At 37.4% G+C, this 21242-nt stretch overlaps 1 protein-coding gene across 2 annotated transcripts in view; it reads right to left on the bottom strand.

Moving 5' to 3' along the window:
* Positions 1-14017, bottom strand: part of RABGAP1 (RAB GTPase activating protein 1) — a 139996-nt gene extending 125979 nt beyond the window's left edge. Inside the window, exons 1-2 of one of the 2 annotated variants that reach the window (XM_019658789.1) lie at positions 13933-14017; positions 162-361 (exon numbers count right to left, since the gene is read on the bottom strand). In XM_019658789.1, coding sequence (XP_019514334.1) covers positions 162-311 — 150 coding nt within the window. In that variant the 5' untranslated portion in view covers positions 312-361; positions 13933-14017. The remainder of the gene's footprint in view (positions 1-161; positions 362-13932) is intronic. The other variant, XM_019658788.1, reaches the window with a different exon arrangement.
* Positions 14018-21242: the final 7225 nt, after the last annotated feature.

The following is a 21242-nucleotide window of genomic DNA, read 5'->3' on the forward strand; positions in this document are numbered from 1 at the left end:
TCACTATCACTAACTGCAAATAAAACTCTTCAGCATTAAAAAAAGAAAGGATGTTATTTCCATGTTCTCACTTGCACTCCATATACCTTTCTACTAAGGCCGAGTTTTGCAATGGGCTTAGCAAAGCTAAGCAAAAGAAATTTAGGTTATGGAGTTTTTACCTTGAGTCCTGTTTTCTCGTCGTCACTTCCATTATTTGTAGATGGTGTCTCATCTCCTTGCCTGGAAACCAAGACAAAATCTTCACTATTAAGAGTGGATACTGAGTCTGAGGAGACACTGATTTTTCCAACAGAAGCCTTGTCATCCATGACTCAAGAATGAGGATCAACTCATGAATGATTAAATATTTTAAAAATGCCTGAAAAACAAAAACCATAAAGATACTCATATAGAATGTCTGCCAGATAATTATGCTCTAATTCTTACAAAATACATATGAAAAGCTTAAAAAAACAAAAACAAAAAAACTTCCAAAATATGTTCCGAAGACTTTTACCTCTTACACTTTAGTTTTTTTATTCCAAATAATAAGGAAATTTGGTGCTATTCAGGGCCAAGATATTTCAGAATTAAATAAATAAATAAATAAATAAATAAATAAATAAATAAATAAAGACATATTCCCTTGAGAATAACTCTGCCTACCTACAGTAATTTATTTGGCATATGTTGCAAATCTATTCTTAGCCTTTAAAAATTTAAGTACTAAACTTGTTTTCTAGTCTTTAATTTGTAAAACTGTACACATAAATGATACAGCAAGCACTTAAAACAATAACTAAAGTTTTCCTAACATTATGGATACTTATATTTAAATACTAACTTACGTTTTTAAGAAACAAAATTTCACATTGACACCCAAAAGAAATAAATTCAAGACAGGGCAATCATAAATTCTAGAGCTGGGAAATACCTTACATAGCAGGAAATCGGAAGTCCATTAAAAACTCAATCTTCCCATCCCACATTTTCTTAGAACTCAATATGAACATTACCAATAAAAAGAATTTCAAGCCAATAATTCCCAGCAAGTAAAAAAATGTGTCACTTTTGAAAAGCCATTGAATTATTTATTGACTCCTGGAATAAAATTCAAACTCATCTACCATTTAAAAACCTAGTTCTGCATGCTTCCTGGCAATGTTCCCATCTGGTTGCCGAAACAGCAACAAAACAATACAATGTTAGCAAGCTTTAACAAATTAACAAAAGTAGCTTTAGCTCTATGCTTATTTTGTACCTCAAAGAAGTAAAAGTTCTGAGAGTCTGTTTAATCTCTCCAATTAAGAAGTCCTGATTTATGCTTTGGGTTTTTAATTGAACATATATTTATTGAGCATACACCATATGCCAAGCACTATTTTCCTCTCAAAGGCTCACATCTAGATAACCACCTGGCAGCAGGAATCACACTATCCCTGAATTGTAGCTGGAAGCAAACTTAGAAATCATCAATAATGTTAAACAAATAAGGAAATGGCAACTCCAACTGGAGGTCATTTGACTAGGTATAACTGAAGCTCTAATCCTGAACTCTTTGCTGCTTTCTATTTAAACTAATTCCCTTGCTTGATGGCTATCACAACTCTCTTTTTCATAGGACGAAATCTAAATTCAGTGTGGCATTTAAGATGCTTCAAAATGTACTTCTGAAAACTTTTTTTTTTAATGTAGTTTTGCTTCATCCATTTAATGAATACTTACTGTCTAGTGTATAAAGAACGGACTATGGTAAAGGAGAGAAATTAGATTCTTGCCCAAAAGGAGTTCATAGTTTAGTTGAGAACAGAGGAAAACTTAACAGGAATAGGTACTGATTTAGGGTAAAGAAAACTCTGGGAACAGGTTGGGCTTAGACAAAACGGCTTAGACATGGAGAGTTAAATATATTAGAGGAGGTAATGTTCTGGCTAAGAATACATACAGACAGTCCCTGAATTATGATGGTTTGACTTAAAAGATTTTTTGACTTTATGATGGTGCAAAAGTGATACGCATAATAAATTATGAGATGCTCAACATTTTATTATAAAATAGACTCCATGTTAGATGATTTTGCCCAGCTGTAGGCTAATGTACTAAGTGTCCGAGCACATTTAAGGTAGTCTGGGTTAAGCTATGATGTTTAGTCGGTTAGGTGCATTAAATGTATTTTCAACTTAAGGTATTTTAACTTATGATGGGTTTATTGAGACCTAAACCCATCATAAGTGGAGGAGCATCTGTACTTTAATACCTTCAGGTATTTGCACTCATAGTATCCTTTTCCTAAAGTGTTTTCTTTGCTTCTGGACTCCATCAACTCCAACTCATCATTCATGATCTAACCCTCCCTGTCCTAGTAGCCTGCCCATTTTTACCCCAGAGCCAAATGAATTACTTGCCTTATTTCTGTTCCCAAAACATTTTACAATTTTTATAATACCTATTACATTGTATTACAATGTACTGGTATATCCTAATTTAATCATTGTGTATCTATTTCACAGATGAGGAAACTGAGTCTTAGAGAGGTGATGTAACTTGTTCAAGGTAATGGTTGAAATGTAACTGGTTAGAGGCAAAGCCAAACACTGAATCCAGTTATCCATGATTCCAGAGGCTATGCTCTTTCCATCCGATTGTGTTGCCTTTCCAATGCCACAAATTGGGGTCCTTTCCCAAAACATGCACTATTGGTTAAAGGAGTCTTTATCTTTTCTAGAACTTGTACTTTAGGGAAGGTTTTTGTGCTTAACCAGCCTTTTTTCCATTTTTAAAAATGTGACATAGTACGAAAGCACAGGGCCTGGAAAAGTGTTCTAAAGCTATAATCTTAGAGACACTGAGAATTTTCTATAATACTCTAGACTCAAAAATAATATAGTTTGGTATTTATAATATGGAACTGAGAGGATTTGGCAGGCTCAAAGTTCAACCTATTTTCTTTGAGGAGGTGATAGGAAAATATACTTTATAAGATACTTCACTGTTTGTTTTGGCACCTGAAAGTAACTGAATCACTCAGTGGGAATGAGGTTTATGAAAACACTAAGCAGTACAGGAACAGTTATACAATAAGACTCCCCTTCTCTGGCCTCAAAGGGTAGAAGTGACTCCATGAGCACCAAGGGCCCTGGGTAAGACCACCTCTTCCATGGCCTAAACAATAAAAAGGTGCCCAGAACTTGATGTACTCCTGGCAAAATTCTAGAGTATTCACAACCTCTGTCTTGAGACCATGAAGTCTAATTTTGTTTTTAATCCCTACTTACATCAGTTTCCACAAGAAGCCCCCTACTCTTAATTCTTCATCCTTCAGACTGTAATTTTAATTTCTCATGGACAACAAAGTACAAACTCCCTCCCCAAACACCCTAAACTGCCATCCATCTTCTTACCTTTTTCTATGCCACCTATCACCTTTTGACACACTTTACATTTTAATCATTTGTTTTTAAGTATCATGTAAGCTAGAACCTACGATCCATGAGGACAGGGATTTTTGTCTGTTTCAGTAACTGATATTTCCTTAGCACCTGGAACAATGCCCGGCACATAGTAGGTGTTCAAATATTTGATAAAGAAATAGAGGGCCGACTGAGTGGCTCAGTTGGTTAAGAGCTCGCTCAAGAGTGCGAGCTCTGAGCAACAGCGGTTCAAGTCCCGGCCCGAGCTGAGCTGCCAACAGGTAGCAGGGTGGCTCAGCTAAAAAAAAAAAAAAAAAAAAAAAGAACTAGGATAAATGGCAAATAAAGATGATAAAAGAGTCACCCAATAAAAAGGTAAGACCATCTTTTATAGACTGACAATGAGAAGTCATATTTGTGATGGTAAAGCACACAAAAGTTAGGGAAAACCCAAGTTAGAATACTGGTTCTATTACTTACTAATTAATAATGTAAGGTTGGTCACACTGAGCTTGTTTCCGTAAGTGAAAATGGTGAACTATCTCCACATAGAGCCATTATACAAATTACTAAGGAATATAGCTATAGAAATAGATATAGATATATATCTCATTTACCAATACACATAGGACATTATAAGCCCAAATATTTACAGGTTTTTCAAAAACTACATTCCAATATTAAAAGAATTAACAAGTACCAATTGATTTAGTAATTTGATTTAGGAAACACAATAGTAGGGCAAAAATATACAGCTTTCCTAATTCCACATTCTAATTTGTTTATAGCTAAATAAATGCAAAGGAATACTTTGAATAAAAATGTATCTTTGTATAATATTTTACAAATTACTACAACGTACCCATTCTTTATCTCATTTTTATCATCCTACAACTCTGTAACGTAGCAGAGTAAGGATTTTTATCCCATTTTAATTAAGATAATATACACATAAACACGCTGCTATTTGGAGGTACCTACGTTTGTTTCCTTCTTTTATACAAATGATGAACCTAGACCCTTATAACATGTCCAATCACCAGGTTGGCAAGTGCAAATTCAGGGATGTTTGCTTCTCTATACCTCCTTTAATAAGTCACTTTAAATGATAGTTAATTTTATTTAATTATGCAGCCTCCTGCATTAAACCCAAAGTTCAATGTTATATTTTTCACTACTTCTATCCTTTTGTTACTTTTATCCTTGTTGACACATAAAAGATCACTAAAAGGATTTTATGATTAAAAATTAGTCTCATGATATCAAAGCTCTTTATAAACTTTTGCCCTAATTTACTGCTCTGTGCCATAAGTGACAATTTTATGCTCAACTATGCACTTCTGCAACTATCTCAGCAAATAATGCACCTCAATCTTGCCAAATGAAGACTCATGTTCATTCTCAACTCCCCTAAAATATGACAGACCCAGATAATTGAGAGTGAAATGGAAAAGACCTATGATAAAGGCTCTTCTTACAGTCCTTTGAAAGCAGTTGACTCCTGGAGAACCAGTGTTTACTTTTTTAAAATTTGAACTATTTTTTTATGTACAGAGTACTATTGGATATTTGTATTGTTTCTAGTTACTAACATCATTCAGAGCAGTAACATAAACAGTGAAGTTTCAGTGGCATGATTTGCTAATGTGCAATTAGGAGAGGTAAAAATCACCTCCCAATAAGCGACCTACCTAACTTGATAAAAGAGGTGTGAATGATACTTGTAACTGAACTTGATGTGCTCGAGACAAACAAAATGTGCTACTCCAGCCTCTAGTCCAGGGTTCTGGTTCATCTCCGTTTCCTTGAAACTCTTACTTCCTGAAGGAGTATTAACTGCCTCCACCTCTACCACTTCGATGGGACTCCCCACTCTCACTAGTGTCCCTCCCAAAAATCTGGTTCCCCTGCTTCTCACCAACAATCACTGAACCCTTTCTTCTAAAAATCAGCAACACAATTTCAAAACCCAAAGAATTCTTTTCAGTTCTCATCTTACTTCCTCTATCAGCTGAAATAAATGCAAATGCTGACCATTTTCTTATTCTGAAATTCTTATCTTTTTGCTTCCATTTTCTACCTTTGACTACCTTTTCTCAGCTGCCATATAGGTTCCTTTTCTTCTGCCCATTCTTTATACTCCATCCCGGTCCCTCTTTTTTTCCCACATTTCCCCCTGGCTATCTCATTACCTCATGTGTTTATAACTTCTCTTTACCTTTGATATGCTTACAGTAATAGAGTAAAAACAAAAAATGTAAACAAGTGATTACAATATAGTTCTCAGTAAAACAGAGGCATGCAAAGGGTGTTATAAAAATACATAGGAGGGGCCGACCAAGTGGCGCAATGGTTGGGAGCTGGTTTGGGACGCCAGAGGGCCCCGGTCTGGATCCCACATATGAGGGCCAGTGACACTGCCCTCTACAGCTAAGATGCTGAACAACAGCTCAACCTGGAGCTGGGCTGCCGTGAGTTGCTGGCGACGGCATAGGCTGCAGTCCCTGTGGCAGTGGGTTGCCATGGGCTACCGTGTGTAGCCAGCAGCCAGCGTGAGCGGCCGTCCAGAAGCCGGCAACTGATCTGCCTCGCCCGGGAAGAGCGCAATGATGGTGCCAACTTGGGCCAGTGAAGCAATGTCCTCCACAACTAGACTGAAGAACAAAAGGACAGCAACTTGTCTGTTCCCCTTCCCCAATTCCCCAGCGCTGTTCCCATCTCCCAATTCCCCAATAAAAATCTTAAAAAAAAAATACATAGGAGGGCTCTGCTATTTGTGTCCCACAGCTATCTCAAAGTCAATTCCACATGTCCAAAGCAGACCCCCATTTGTCACACAAGCATGTTCTTCCTTGTAGGTTTCCTCCTGGTTAACAACTACTGATCCAAGACAGAAATGTCCAAAAAATCCTTGACTTCTTTTCTCATTCTCCGTTGGAGTTCTCATGGATTTTAGTTGCAAAACACATACCCCAAATCTACTCCTTTTCCACTGTCATTCATGTCACTGACTTGTGAATACTCCAGTGTCTTTCTAGACTCTCTCTAGTCTTTGGTTATCAAGGCCTCATAGTTAATTTCTAAAATTCAGACCTGATCATATATCCCAGCCCTTCCTCAAAACCAGATTGCTCCTCACTGAAAACAGAAAAAAATCCAAACTCCTTATATCATTAGTTTTTCAAAATCTGGAGTCAATCTACCTATCATTCTAGTCTTATCTCCTATCAAACAACACTGACAACTTACTAAATATGTCATGCATTTTTTTGTTTTTTGAAGCCTCTGCTCATGCTGTTTGCTAAGCTTGGAATGTCTTCATCGCCCCAGTTAGTCCTTCTCCCCCACCAGGAATCTGGTGATAATCAAATATTCAGTCTGCAATATTCATTATTTCCCTCCAGGGTTCCTAAGGCTTTTTGTTTGCTTTGCTTTTTAATTCTATCACAGAATCATAGCATTAATCCCACAGTAAAATGTTACACTGCACTGTATTGGTTGATCATTCATTCCGGAAACAATTGCTAAGGATAAACCACCAATGGTAAATGCTAGGAATACAATGAGCACACACAATCCCTCTGAACTACTTGTGGACAGGGATCTTAGATTTTATTCATACTATCTTCACATCCTTGCCTATTGGCAGAACTCAATATATTTGATTGGTTGAATAAAACTCTTTCATCAGTGTTTAACTGACAGGGTCTAGGTAATATGAGGACAAATGACAGAGGTGCTATACAACGTGCATGTGATTGGGAATGTAGATACATATGCATGATGAGACTGAAAAAGAACCACCCTTGAGTGTGCCTGACTGACTCTTCTTCAAGTTCCCAACTGTCACAGCCAAAATCAGTTAAACCCTGGGTCACAAAACATACCTTGGATTCCCTTTAGACCAAAATATTCTTATCACTTCCCTCCCAATCCCCATCATTTGTGTTGTGCTTAATCGGGGAGCAAATGAGTACAGTTTTAGGGAATCAAGAGAGATACTTAAATCATCTTGCTAAAATTAAAGAGACAGTAACACTTAACTAGTTCCTGAGTTCCGATTTTATACCCAACATGGTACTAAGTGGCTTTTACATGCATTATTACTAATCTTATACCCTAACTTTCCCAGATAGGCATTAACTTCATATGACGGACAAACTGAGGCTAGACTGGTTCAATAACTTGCTTAAGTTCACAGAGAAAATTGTGGAACTTGATCCAAACCCAGGTATCTAGATACCTATGCCCTTTTCTGAAACTTATTTCTCCTCCTTGGTGTTCCTATCTCCATTCTCTCCCCAATCCTTCCTCCATGCTACTACTCCCAGTTCTATCCTTCTAAAACACAGATTTAACAAGATTACTCTTTGTTCAGAAAAAGAACAAGACAGGAAGTAACAAAAAAATCAAATTTCAAAGATGCCGTAGCAGGCCAATTCCTGTGGGTTTGTAGCCCTTTAAAATTAATCAAGCAGCATCCGTACGAAGAAGTTACAGAATTTTTTTTTAATTACACTATATTAATCTCGACTTTTTTTTTTTTCCTGGCTCTGAAGTTTGTTTCCCTGCATTGGTTTTCACATGAATTTCTCACAGCCTATCTCTAGGAAGGGTGGAACAAATCTAACAAACTCAATGGAAAATCATTCCTTCTTTATAAAAATAAATTCCTTTCCACCACTATTAATTGCTAAACAATAGAAGTGTCTTTGTTCAAGTTTAACTCTGAATTTGGGGGCTGTTTCTTTGAATTATTTTAGTGAGCTAAAAGAACCATATTCATTTAAACCTTTTGAATAATTTCAACTTAGCTTTAAGAAAAAAGCAAAAGAAAGCAAAAGTTACTCATCTTGGCCCTACCTACAGCATTTAAAGCAAAGAAAAACCCACTTATCTAAAAGTCAATCTCGGGCAAGTTTTAACCTACAATGCCTATGACAATTTACTTCTTTCAAATATGAAGTGATTCCTTTAGTTCAATTCCAGATGAACTAAAAAAGATACTTTAATTATAGGAATATAGAAAGTTCTAAGATTAAAGTTTTTTAATTTTAAAAAAAATTTTTAAAGTTTTAATCTCCTCAAATTTGGTTAAATCTACATAACATAAACATCATCAATTTAGCCATTTTTAAATATACAATCTGTGACACTAACTACATTCAGTGTTGTGGAACCACCCCCAACTTTCATCTCTTTTTCATCTTCTTCAGCTGAAACTCTGCACCCATTAAACAATAACTCCCATTCTCCCAGACAACCACCATTCTACTTTCTGTCTCTATGGATCTGAGTACTACTTCAAATGCGTAGTGGAATCATACCAATATTTGTCCTTTGGTGGCTGGCTTATGTCACTTAGCATAAGGTCTTCAAAGTTCATCTGTTGTTGCATGTATCAGAATTTCCTTTCTTTTTAAGGCTGAACAACATTCATTGTATGTATATACATTTTGTTTATCCATTCATTGATCAATAAAAGTTTTTAAATACTGTAACTTAGTAAGATGTTTAGGATAAAACTCACAAAAATCAATGCAGTGACGTTCCTAAAGAAGACAGCCAATGTTTTCAGTTATTTTCTCATGAGTAATCAAGCTTAAGATTTTTTTAAAGTCAGCAGTTTGGTACAATATAAAAAAAAACAGGGAGTTGAACTTCTTGGTCCTTTTTGATATGATATGGATGATGTTGTAGCTTAAGTTTTCTCGTGTACAATGAGAGGACTGAGCCTTTTCAATTCTTCTGTGAATGAGTATCCAGGAATGGGGGGTGAGGGGGGAATGCCTGGTGCTTTGCTTTCCACTCCTAATCCATAACGTAAGCATAATTAGTTCCATTTTTACAAATGAAGAAACTGAGTCTCAGTGTCATTAAGTAACTTACCTTCAGTCACATATTCATATTCAGTAAGTGCAAGACTTGGGATATCTGCATCTTTCTGATTCTGAAGCTTATACTCTCCCCTCTGTATCATGATACCACTAATTAAAGGTACAAGATGAAAGAAGAGGGGATGAAATGAGGCTAAAACAACTCATTTAATGCTGTGTTGATTAAGTGTAATACTGCTGACACCTGAGAAAATAAACCATATAAGTGGTTTCCCCACGGTCCTGTGGATATTTCAGGAAACAGTAGTTTAATATTTTTCCAGAACTCGAGGTATGCTTCACTTCAACACAGTAGCTCTGAAACTAAATATTTAAATTATTTGGATGCCATTTCTACAATAGATATCTATCTCCACAGGGCAAGTTAACTTAAATATTAAAGTATTATACTACTCATTCACAAGGTCAGATTATATTTCTGACCTTACTAATATAGATTAAAAAAAAAAAAAGGTAGCCTTGTCTTTTTCTGGAACGGAGTTTTAAAGAGTAGTTTACATTAGTGTTTTATAAATATAAAAAATGAGAATTTTTGAGCAATGCAGGACCATACAAAAACTTTTCCTCCTTTTAGGAAATTAGTTCCTAATTTGTTCCTTCTCATCCACTGTGAAGAAAATAAAACTATTCTATTTAAAATATCAACCTTTCTACACTTACATCTGAAACAATTAAATTATTCATTTCTTTTTAAACTATGTGTGAATTTAATGCCAAGTAAGCAAATCCTTCAATAGATAACCAAAGCCTAAGGTAAATGCAGTAAATTGGTTTCTCTTTTCTGTGACCTCGGTTTGATTTTCAGGGGAATATGTACAAGCAAACCACGAATGCCTGGCAGAAGACTCATACGTTTTCGCACCTTCTGACATAAGAAGGCCCTGGTCCATAGTTACACAAGGATGGTGAGACATTTGATAAGTGTGGTCAATCAATAAACATTTTCTGAGCACCTTCATTCACAGCACTGGAATAGGCACTGTGTAAGATTTTCAAAATTCACGAATAATTAAGTTCCACAAGTGTTTTAAACCTATCTGAAAAGATCTTTCATTACAATCAAAAGCAAAAATCTAAAAAACTCGACTTTCTGCTAGGGAATGATTTTAGAAATCAGATTTTCCTTCAGATGATAGAGAATTGAACAGGTAAGTACAATAAAGATATAACCATTTCTCTTCTGCAGATATATCAGAGGTCTACTCAAAGAAAATAGTGTGTCCCAGCAAAAGGGATTTATGTGACATGTTCCTACTCTTACATTGCCAGGATCTGTTTATCAGCATACTTCAAGGGCATATGAGAGTTTATTGGTCTACAGTAAAAATATTAAAATGATTAACTCACGGATCTTCCATACAATAGTATTATACAAATGCCCAACATTTAATCCAATTTAGCCTTGAATGATGTCTCTTAATACCCTTAATGATATTTAAAACATGTTCCCAAAGAAAGATTCTGTATATCCACTTTTTCCTACCCTCAGAAAATGGAAAACAAGATTATAACCATTGCTTGATGGTTATAATTACCAAAATGTATAAATAATATAAAACGGGAAAAATAAATTTAAAAAATAGTCAAATTGTTGTTACGCTTTAAGAAATAGCATTTGTTAAAGTTACCACAGGAACTAACTTGCTAATGTAGCTCAAGAAATGCCAGATTTTGGTATGGAGAAAAATTTATTGCTGCAAAGATTAATAGATCCCAAGGAGTAGTGACTCATAAAAGCTGATGCAACGTTAACTGGTGATACATAGCCATACATTAACTCTTAGAGAGGTGCAAACCTCCAAATTTAGCATCATAACCATACAATTAAGACGATATAGTTCTCATGTTTTAAAAGCCAACCTAATATATACTGTTTAATGTCACGCATGAACTTAAAAACAAGTTTTATTTTTACTATTTAATGATCCATGGAAAAATGGACAGGGGAAAGTTAGGCCTTATAGAGCTCTACTATGATAGAAAAAATCTTCAAAAAATTCTCACCGATGGCTACGTCAGAGTATTACGGTTGCTTTGAAAAGAGAAAAACTTCCAGGCTAAATTCTATAAAGTGTTCATGACTTGCAAACTGCCATATTTGGTCAGATAGTCTTTGCACAGGAAGAGAAACAAGGCTGTTGAGTCAACAAGAGTGGTTACAATGTAAGTTTAAATGTCTACCTAGCATTGTTTTGACTTACAAGTTTTTTAAAGAATGATGATCTCAGGACCATCAGAAAATTGGGGGAAGGGAGGGACGGAACAAGGTAACCAGATTATTGCACAAATAAAACAGCTGTTAAGTTTATATGGTGTTTTTTCATGTATACCAGTGGACACTGAGTCCTTAGCCTTGGATTGTCTTTCTTTGGGATCTAACTACAGAAAACCAATAAAATGAGGCGGCTACATACAAAACACCCACATGTCATGCCCAACTGTTTTATGTATATTCGTTAAGTTGGCACTTCTTTAATATTTGAGTTCTATCTCCAGGGAAGATTATTTAAGAGTTTTATATTCATTTATTCCACATGCTTGACAAGACTAATGATATCTAATTTTATTGAAAACTACAAAGATAACATTATGGGTAGCCTATGTCAGAACCCCAGCATACCATTGTCTATAAAGCCACTCAACAGTAGCACTGGTTTAAAAGAATTATTTTCTGAAGCCTGTACTCAAAGGTCACTTGTTCAAACAATTATTGTGAAATGATGAGACCTTCAAAGTAGGCTTCATTTTAGCTGGAAACACGTTCAATAAAAGACAATGACTTCTTTAAAAGAATCTAGGCTGTAGTTTAGCTCGAAATATACACAAGAGACAATAACTTCTTTACAGAATCTGATCTGTAAAGCTGAGATGTATTTGTGGAAAATCATGTACCCCTCGTGTAGATAATGTGCAATACACTTCTTTCAATATGCAGCAGAAAAGATAGTAACAGGTATCTTCACTTTTACAGTCTCACTAAATTACCATTTGATCCAGATTAAACACCTGTAAACGGCTAATATTAATAGAACACTATGCCCAAAATGCCAAAATGCATATAGTTGATAGGTTACCTACCCAGATAAAATATATATCTAAATGCCAATAAGTTAATTAACAGTAAATTAAGTTATAAAACTAAAACAACAAAAAAAGAAGTGTACCAAACATAGCAACATTTCTATTTTAATTATGAATTTGAGTTAATAATTTGTATTAAGGCTACATGTGAATTTTAAATGTTACCAATAAATACAAATCAATCTTGGGCTCAAATTTTATTAATGCAAACTTAGGTCTACAAACAAAGATCATAAAAAACTCCTTATTTCATTTGCAGTTTTAGTAAAACCTACTTAAAAGCCTCATATGTGTGTGTGTGTGTGTGTGTGTGTGTGTGTGTGTGTATCATTTGAATTAAGGCCAACAGGTCCTTTGTTTAAAAAAAAATGTGCACTTCCGTGGCACTTAAGCTCTTTTTCAACCACTTTTCAAACATGAGTTTAATGTGACACAGTTCAATTCACCCTCCATTGTTTTTTACTTCCTAAATAAACAAAGCAGCTGGGAACGAACGAACACACACACACACCACGAGCGCGCGCTCAGGACTTAACTACTCCAGTTACACATATGTGAATACAGGTGTTTATTGAAATGAAATATCAAACGAATTGTGAAATCCTGTCCCTGACAGTTTTTTCCATTGATAAAAATGACGAAAGCTAACAGATCTCACATTCAAAATGGGACAGAATTTTAAACCAACGGAGAACTAGTAGTGTGAGCACCAGACACCTGATCTCTTAAAGCACTGTCCTAAGACATTTGCTTCCAAGACAAATTAAAGGAATCCCCGAGCAACCCTAGTATGGAGACGCCTGTAAAAGCAGGTGCAGGTGGTAAGTATGAATGCTACCGACCGAAGTACTACCAGGCAATGGACAGCGAACTCCTGGAAGTCGGGTTATCCTCTAGCTCAATACCCAAACCCTGAAGGCAGCTGAGAATCAAGGCACAGCAAAGACGTACTGGAAGCAGGTATTTAAAGTAGATAGGGAGAGAGGGATTCCGGGGACACTTTAACTGCAGGTGGGGAAAATGAGATGGTAAAGCCAACACCAGACCGCCGAGCTAAAAGAAAACAAGTCTTCCAAATTAGGCGCAGCTCAGCAAGGCAGCCCGAGGCCGAAGCCAGCCTAATCAGATGCAGGCCCAGCGGGCAATGGGGAGAAACTGAGGCGGAGGGAGCAGCCAGATTCCCAAATAGGACCTGGCCCAAAACATGAAAGTCAAAAGACAAACCGGCTTTGCTTGCGGGAGGGAGGGGGGGCGGGAATAGGGACCGCCTCAAGTGCAGGACTCGGGAAACAGACACCCAGACAGGGGGAACCGGTTTGGGCAGGGGCCCCAGGAGCTTTCCCACCTGCGCATGCGCCCTCTCCCCTCAGCCGTAGCTTCCCCCTCCCCCCAATCACAGCTCCCCTCAGAACCCTGCTCATCAAGGGAGCTGAGCGCAGTCTCTCCGGCCCAGCCCCGTGGATGAGAACAGAGCTTGGCTCCCCGCCGGGGCCGTCAGAGGATTTCCCCCCGAGCTTGGTGGAAGGGAGGTGGGAGGAGGAGCAGGGGAAGCGCGGCCCTACCCGACCCGCCGTCTCCTCCTCCGCCGCCCGCCGTTCGCAGTCCCGGAGGCTCCGCCGCCTGGGCCTCCCCAGCCGCCCTGCCCCCCGTCTTCCCCGCCCCCTGTTCACGTGACAGCGGCTCCTTCCGCCCTCCGCCCGCCTCCTGCCCCGTCTCATAGGCTCGCGGCTAAGCCGCGCCGTCCCATTGGCCCAACAATAGGCAGCGAGAGCGTACTTCCTCTCCTCGAAGCCCCATCGGAGCTTTCAGCCCACCTTAGGAGTCTGCGCCTGCGCAGAATCTGCACTGGGAGTTGTACGGAGCTAGAGTTCAGAGGGTGGCTGTGTGACTGCCTCAGAGACCTACAGCAGTACTTCAGGGGGAAGCAGGTTAAATAGCACCTGTTGAGCCTAAGAGGGGGTACTGGTGCTATAGCAAGGAATTCTCTGCTCCCCTTTCACGTTTAGTGCTTTACAAAAGCAGCACTTAACACTGTTAACTCAACTCACCTGGCCTTTATTGAGGGCTCACAATGTGCCAGGGATTGTGATGGGTCCCGCCTATCTCATTTGTCTTTACCACAAGCGTAATGATACGATTTTTCTTGTTTTATAAAGGAGTCCAGCCTAAGTTACAGAATTCAGTCTAGAGGTAAAACTTCTGATTCCCAAGTTCAAGAGCCACTGCCTACAACACAGCTGCCTTGAGATTGAGACACACAGAACAGGACAGAAATGAACAAGGTTATTTCCGAGTGTTACTCGAAACTGCGGCTGGGGTTTTATTTAAACATCATTCAAAGTGATATACAGAGAACGGCAATATAATGAAGCTTAAGGTCCCTGTCCTAAATAAATGTACTATGTAGTTGGAAATAATTATTAAAGGTGCTACTTAAGTCTTGATAATTTATAAAATAATCCTACAGCGTCTTCCCTACTCTTTTTCTTTCTTTATTCAAATAGCATATGCTCTTTTCCTGGTGAATGAGTCATTCCCAAGGTTTTGCTGTGGATATTGCATCCAAATCAACCAGAGAAAAAGCAGAAAAGCTGTACCCTGTTGCAGTCCTCTTTGTGCTCTATTGTCATAGCCTGACAGAATACCTGCAGGAAAACAGCTTTGCACCTCTTCTCTTTATACACTTATATAATAATAATACACGCCCATTTAAAAGTATTCAAATAATATAGTATTAGAAAGTAAAATGCCCTGAATTCCTGACACCATGACCAAAACCACTTTTAATATTTTGATGACCATATGTTCTTGATTTGGTCAGTCAATGTATACCCCAACTATATATGTAAATATTAACATACATTTTTAAAACAAAGTTCTATAACAATTAGTGTAAGATGCCTTGGGCAAAATAGAAAACACAGATAAGCTACAATTAAAAATAAAAACAGGCTGAGTGGCTCAGTTGGTTAAGAGCTCGCTCAAGAGTTTGAGCTCTGAGCAACAGTGGTTCAAGTCCAGCCCGAGCTGAGCAGCCGCTGAGCTGCCAACAGGTAGCAGGGTGGCTCAGCTAAAAAAAAACAACAACAACAACAAAAATAAAAAGATCACATTCCCACTAGCAATGTTGATACCTTAATGCATATCCTTTGAAAATCGAGACATAGTTTTTCAAAATGAGATCACACAGTAATTTATGCAATGAACACCTGTTATTATTTCAATTAATTTTCCTCTCTTCTAATTCCTAGTTCATATTCAAATTTTCTATCAACCTAACAATATTTTTACAGCTGTCTTTACCAAATCGGTAACATTTCTGTCAATTTCCTCTCATTTAATACCTAGCTATAATCAAATTTTCTGTTGACTGCAATATATATTTTTAATAGCTGGTTTTCCCAAGTTAGTATCAAATCCAGGGCCACACATTGTATCTAGTTGTTATGTCCCTAAGTATTTTTAATCTAGCACTAAAAAAAATATATTAAAAGACATTGGTTTATAGAAGAAATGAGGCCACTTTAAGCACAAATTTTCCCACCTCTGGAACTGAATGTTTGCTTCCTCAAGAGGTCCGAGTTTGTTCTCCTAGACCTTATATTTCCAAGAAGCTGGAAGTTATATCGCAAGACTCAATGGACTAACACACATCATAAGTGGTATGTTATACTTCGTGTTCTATTACATTAGATACAATACCAATAGTGATATAATATTGATCACTGTTAGTGATGACATACAGTTTTTATTCAGGAGTCTTCTTTTAAATAGACTTATATCATCTATTTCAATGCCTACCAATGCCATATATCCTAATATCTTAGCCTATCACAGGAAACTAATTTTGGTTTACAAATATGCTCAACTTTTTACAGCAAGTGGCTTTGTACCTTAGAACATATGGTTAGGATGTATAAACGGAATACGGAACTGTCTGAGATAAAGTGATGTAGTTAGCTGGAGCTAGAATGGGAAGGTCCCTGAATGCTAAAATAAAGAAAATGAAGTTCAATCTATAAACGCATGGGTGTCCTTAGAGGTTTTTAAGGACAGTGCCAATAGCAGATTTGATTTTCAAAAGATCATTATGGCAGGAGTACAGAAGGTAAAACAGGGATACATAAAACAGTTTGGAGGCTGCCTAAGATCAGAAAGGCCCAAAGAAGGGCAGAAGGAAAGGAAAAAATTTGAAAGATACTTTAAAAAGAAATATCCTTAAGTTCATTGATTCTTTATTCTGCCTACTCAAATCTGATTTTTTAATCCCTCTAGTGAATTTTTCATTTCAGTCATTGTACTTTTCAACTACAGAATTCACTTTGGTTCCTTTTTATAATTTCTCTTTAATGATACTGTTTTAAAGGCTTTGTCTAGTAAGTCTGACATCTGAGTTTCCTCAAAAATGGTTTCTGTTGATTTATTCTGTTTCTTTGAATGGGCCATGCTTTCCTGTTTCTTTGTATGTCTTGCAATTCTTGTTGGAAAATGAACATTGAAAATTTGTAATATGGTATCTCTAGAAATCAGATACTTCCCCTTGCCCTGGGTCTGCTGTTTCTTTTGGTTGTTGAAGGGTGCCCCTGTGCCAGGGATCAGGATCGGCCTGAGGTGAATGCCTGAGGTCTTCTTGGGTCTCTCATGAGCCTGCATCATTCCCTGGTTATACATGTTGGATTTCTAATTTCACCCATATAACCCGTTGTTTTCAATGTCCTAATCCTTGAATGTCTGGCTCCCAAATGGAAAAAAAGAGAAAAAAACAGCCAAACAAACGAAAGAGGTAATGTTCCTTTAAGTCCCCTGGAATCTGATGGGGGTCGAAACAATGGCAGCCAGCTTCTGTGCCTGCACCTCAGAACTCAAAAGCGGCAATCAGCAATCAGCACACAGAACCCCAGTATTTGGAGAACAAGGTTCTTATTGGGTTGTTGGAAAAGTCATGAGGCATTTTTTCTGTTTTTCGTTGCAAAAATGCGTCATGACTTTTCCAACAACCCAATATTTCCAACCCTGGCTCCGGCAAGTGCGCCTGAATATAAACATGGCTGTCTGCCACAGACTGGAAGTGTAGGAAATGGGTGCAATCACATTAAAGGCTGACATTGTCTGGAATGCATCTCGATTTACCAACCCATCTTTCCCCTGGAAGATGCAAGTTTCAAATAGACTCCAAAGTTCCAAAATAGTTAACTTCAGTTTCTGCCAGTACAATTGTTGTCTAGGTAGTTAGATGGATTCCTTGTGCTTCCTATTCCATCTGAGGAACAGAAAAAGAAAAAAGAAAAGAAAGAATGAAGAAACATGAATAGAGCCTAAGGGATCTGTAGGATACTATCAAGAGAAACAACATACCTGTGTGAGAGTCCCAGAGGGAGAAGAAGAAACGGGAGGAAGAATAACTATCAAACTGTAGGAAGCCAAAGAAAGAATCTTGAAAGCAGCAAGAGAGAAGTGATTAATCACATACAAGGAATCCTCCATAAAATTATCAGCCAATTTCTCATCTTAAATCTTGGAGGCCGAAAGGCAGTGGGTTGATAATACTCAAAGTGCTGAAAGAAAATAAACTGTTGACAGATAATTCTATATCCAGCAAAACTGTCCTTCAAAAATGAGGGAGAAATTAACACAGTATGTAATTTTTTTAAAACGCCAAGAGGGTTCATTATCACTCACCCTGCCTTTCAAGAAATGCTAAGGGGAATCCTTCAGATTGTCATGAAAAGACACTTGACGGTAACTATAATAGAAGCCATATGAAGAAATAAAGATCTCCGATCAAGACGAATACATGGATGGACGATTATAAAAGCAAGTATTACTGTAATTATGGTTTATAAGTCTACTTTTTATTTTCTCCATGATTTAAAAGACAAATTCGTAAAATATTAATCTATATAATTGGGTACACAATGTTTAAAGATGTAATCTGTAAGATCAATAACAGGAAGAGGGGACAGAGTTGTATAGGAGGAGTTTTCATATGGTATTGAAATTGGTCTCAGTTCAAATAAACAGAAAAAAGAAGTTATAGAGGAAATGAAAGTACAAAAGCTATAGGGCCTAAAGAAAACAAGTAGCAAAATGGCAGAAATAAGTCCTTATCAGTAATTACTTTAAATGTAAATGGCTAAAATTCTCCAATCAAGACAGATGGGCAGAATCAATTAAAAAAACAATAAACATGATCCAACTATATGCGGTCTAGAAGAGACACACTTTAGATTCAAAGATGTTAGCAGATTTAAAGTGAAAGGATAAAAAAAGATATTCCAATATTCCTCAAACTGTCTTAAAAAAAACAAAAACAAACAAAGAAATAAAGATATTCCATGTAAATAGTAACCAAAAGAGAGCTGGAGTGGTTATACTAAGATCACGCAAAACAACCTTTAAATGAAAAAAAAAAACACAAAAAACTTAAAAGAGACAAAGGAGAACATTACATATTAATAAAAAGTTCAATAAAGCAAGATTATATAAAAATTATAAACATTTACACACCTAGTAACAGACCCTCAAAATATATGAAGTAGGGCTGGCAGAGTTGCTCAGTTGATTAAGACTTGGCTTGGGACACCAGCTCTGAGCAGCAGGGCCGCCAGTTCAGTTCCCACATGGGCCACTGGCGCTGTGCCCTCTACAGCTAAGATGGTGAACCGTGGCTCAACCTGGAGCTGGGCGGCCATGGGTGGCCACGTGGGTGGGCGTGGGCTGCCGGGAGCTGCCGGGAGCCGCCGTGAGCCGTCGGCAACCGATCTGCCTCACCAGGGAGGAGCGCAGTGATCGTAATACCAAAGTGGGCCAGTGAAGTGACGTCCTCCACAACTAGACTGACGAACCAAAGGACAGCAACTTGTCTGTTCCCATTCCCCAATTCCCCAACGCTGTTCCCCTCCCCCAATTCCCCAATAAAATCTTAAAAAACAAACATATATATAGATATATATCTATATATCTATATATATGAACTAAAAATGGACAGAATTAAAGGGAGGACTAAAGAGTTCTATGATAATAGCCAAAACTTCAATAACCCTCTTCAATAATGAAGAGAACAACCCAATAGAAGTAAGGAAATAGAGAACTTGAACATCACAATAAGCCAACTAGACCTAACAGACATATAAAGAAAATTCTACCCAACAACAACAGGATACACATTCTTTTCCAGTTCACATGGTACATTCTCCAGTACAAGCTATACGTTAGGCCACAAAACAAGTCTCAATGGATTTAAAAATATAAGTATCATACAAAGTATGTTCTCCAACCACAATGGGATAAACTTAGAAATCAATAACAAAAGGAAAACTGAACAATTCACAAATGTGTGAAAATTAAACACATGCTCTTAAACAACAAATGGGTCACAGAAGAAATCAAAATGATAATACAACATACAAAAATTACAGGATGCAAGGAACACAGTGACCAGAGAGAAATTTATAATTGTAAATGGCTAAATTAAAAAAGAACGATCTTGAAACAACACTCTAACTTTATACCTTAATAAACTAGAAAAAAAAGAACTAAACCCAAAGTTAGCAAAAGAAATAACAGATTCGAGTAGAGATAAAAATAGAGAATAGAAAAACAGAAATATCAATGAAACCAAAGTTGTTTCTTTGCAAGATCAACAATATCAACAAACCTTTAACTAGACTGACATAGAAAAATGAGAAAACATGCAAATATCTAAAATCAGAAACGAAAGTGAGGGGCCGGCCAAATGGCGCGTTGGGTAAGAGTTAGCTTGAGACGCCAGCGCTGAGCAGCAGAGCTCCGGTTCAAATCCCACATTAGGGCCAGTGACGCTGCGCCCTCTACAGCTAAGATGGTGAACAACAGCTCAACCTGGAGCTGAGCTGCTGTGAGTTGCCTACGATGGCATAGGCTTCAGTGAAGCTGCACTGGGCTGCCATAAGCTGCCATGAGTGGCTGGCAGTCGGCGTGAGCGGCCAGCAGCCAGCGTGAGCTGCCAAGAGCCGCCGTGAGCAGCCATCCAGTGGCTGGTGACCAATATGCTTCACCCGGGAAGAGCGCAATGATAATACCAACATGGGACAGTGAAGCAACGTCCTCCACAACTAGACAGAAGAACAAAAGGACATCAACTTGTCTGTTCCCCTCCCTCAATTCCCCAATAAAATCTTAAAAAAAAAAAGAAATGAAAGTAGGACATTACTTTTGACATTCCAGAGTTAAACAGGATTATAAAAGAATACTATGAACATGGTATGCCAACAAATTAAATAACCTAGAAAGTAATGGACAAATTCCTTGAAACACGCGAATTACCTAAACTAACTGAACAAGAAATAGAAAATCTCAATACATCTATAACAAGTAAAGAGTTTGAGTTAATAATCAAAAACCTCCCAACAAAGTCCTGCACCAGATGGCTTCACCAATAGATTATATCAAACATTTAATGAAAAATTAACACCAATCCTTCTCAAACTTCCAAAAAATTGAAGAAGAGGGAATGCTTCCTAACTCATCCTATGAAACCTTCATTACCCTAATACCAAAGTCAGATAAACACATCACAAGTAAAGAAAATTACAGGTCAATATATCTTATAAATATAGATGCAAAAATCCTCAACAACATATAAGCAACACCAAATCCACAGAATATTGAAAGGATTATTCACTATGACCAAGTGGGATTTATCCCAGGAATGCAAAGGTGGTTCAACATAAAATCAATCAATGTAATACATCACATTAACAAAATGGAGGGGAAAAAACATAATCATCTCAATTGATGCAGAAAAGGTATTTGACAGAATACAATCCCTTTTTATGATAATATTTCTCAGAAAACTTGTTATAGAGGGAAAATTCCTCAACATAATAAAGGT

This window comes from Hipposideros armiger, unplaced genomic scaffold, assembly GCF_001890085.2.
Source record: "Hipposideros armiger isolate ML-2016 unplaced genomic scaffold, ASM189008v1 scaffold_290, whole genome shotgun sequence".
In the NCBI taxonomy this organism is placed as follows: domain Eukaryota; kingdom Metazoa; phylum Chordata; class Mammalia; order Chiroptera; family Hipposideridae; genus Hipposideros; species Hipposideros armiger.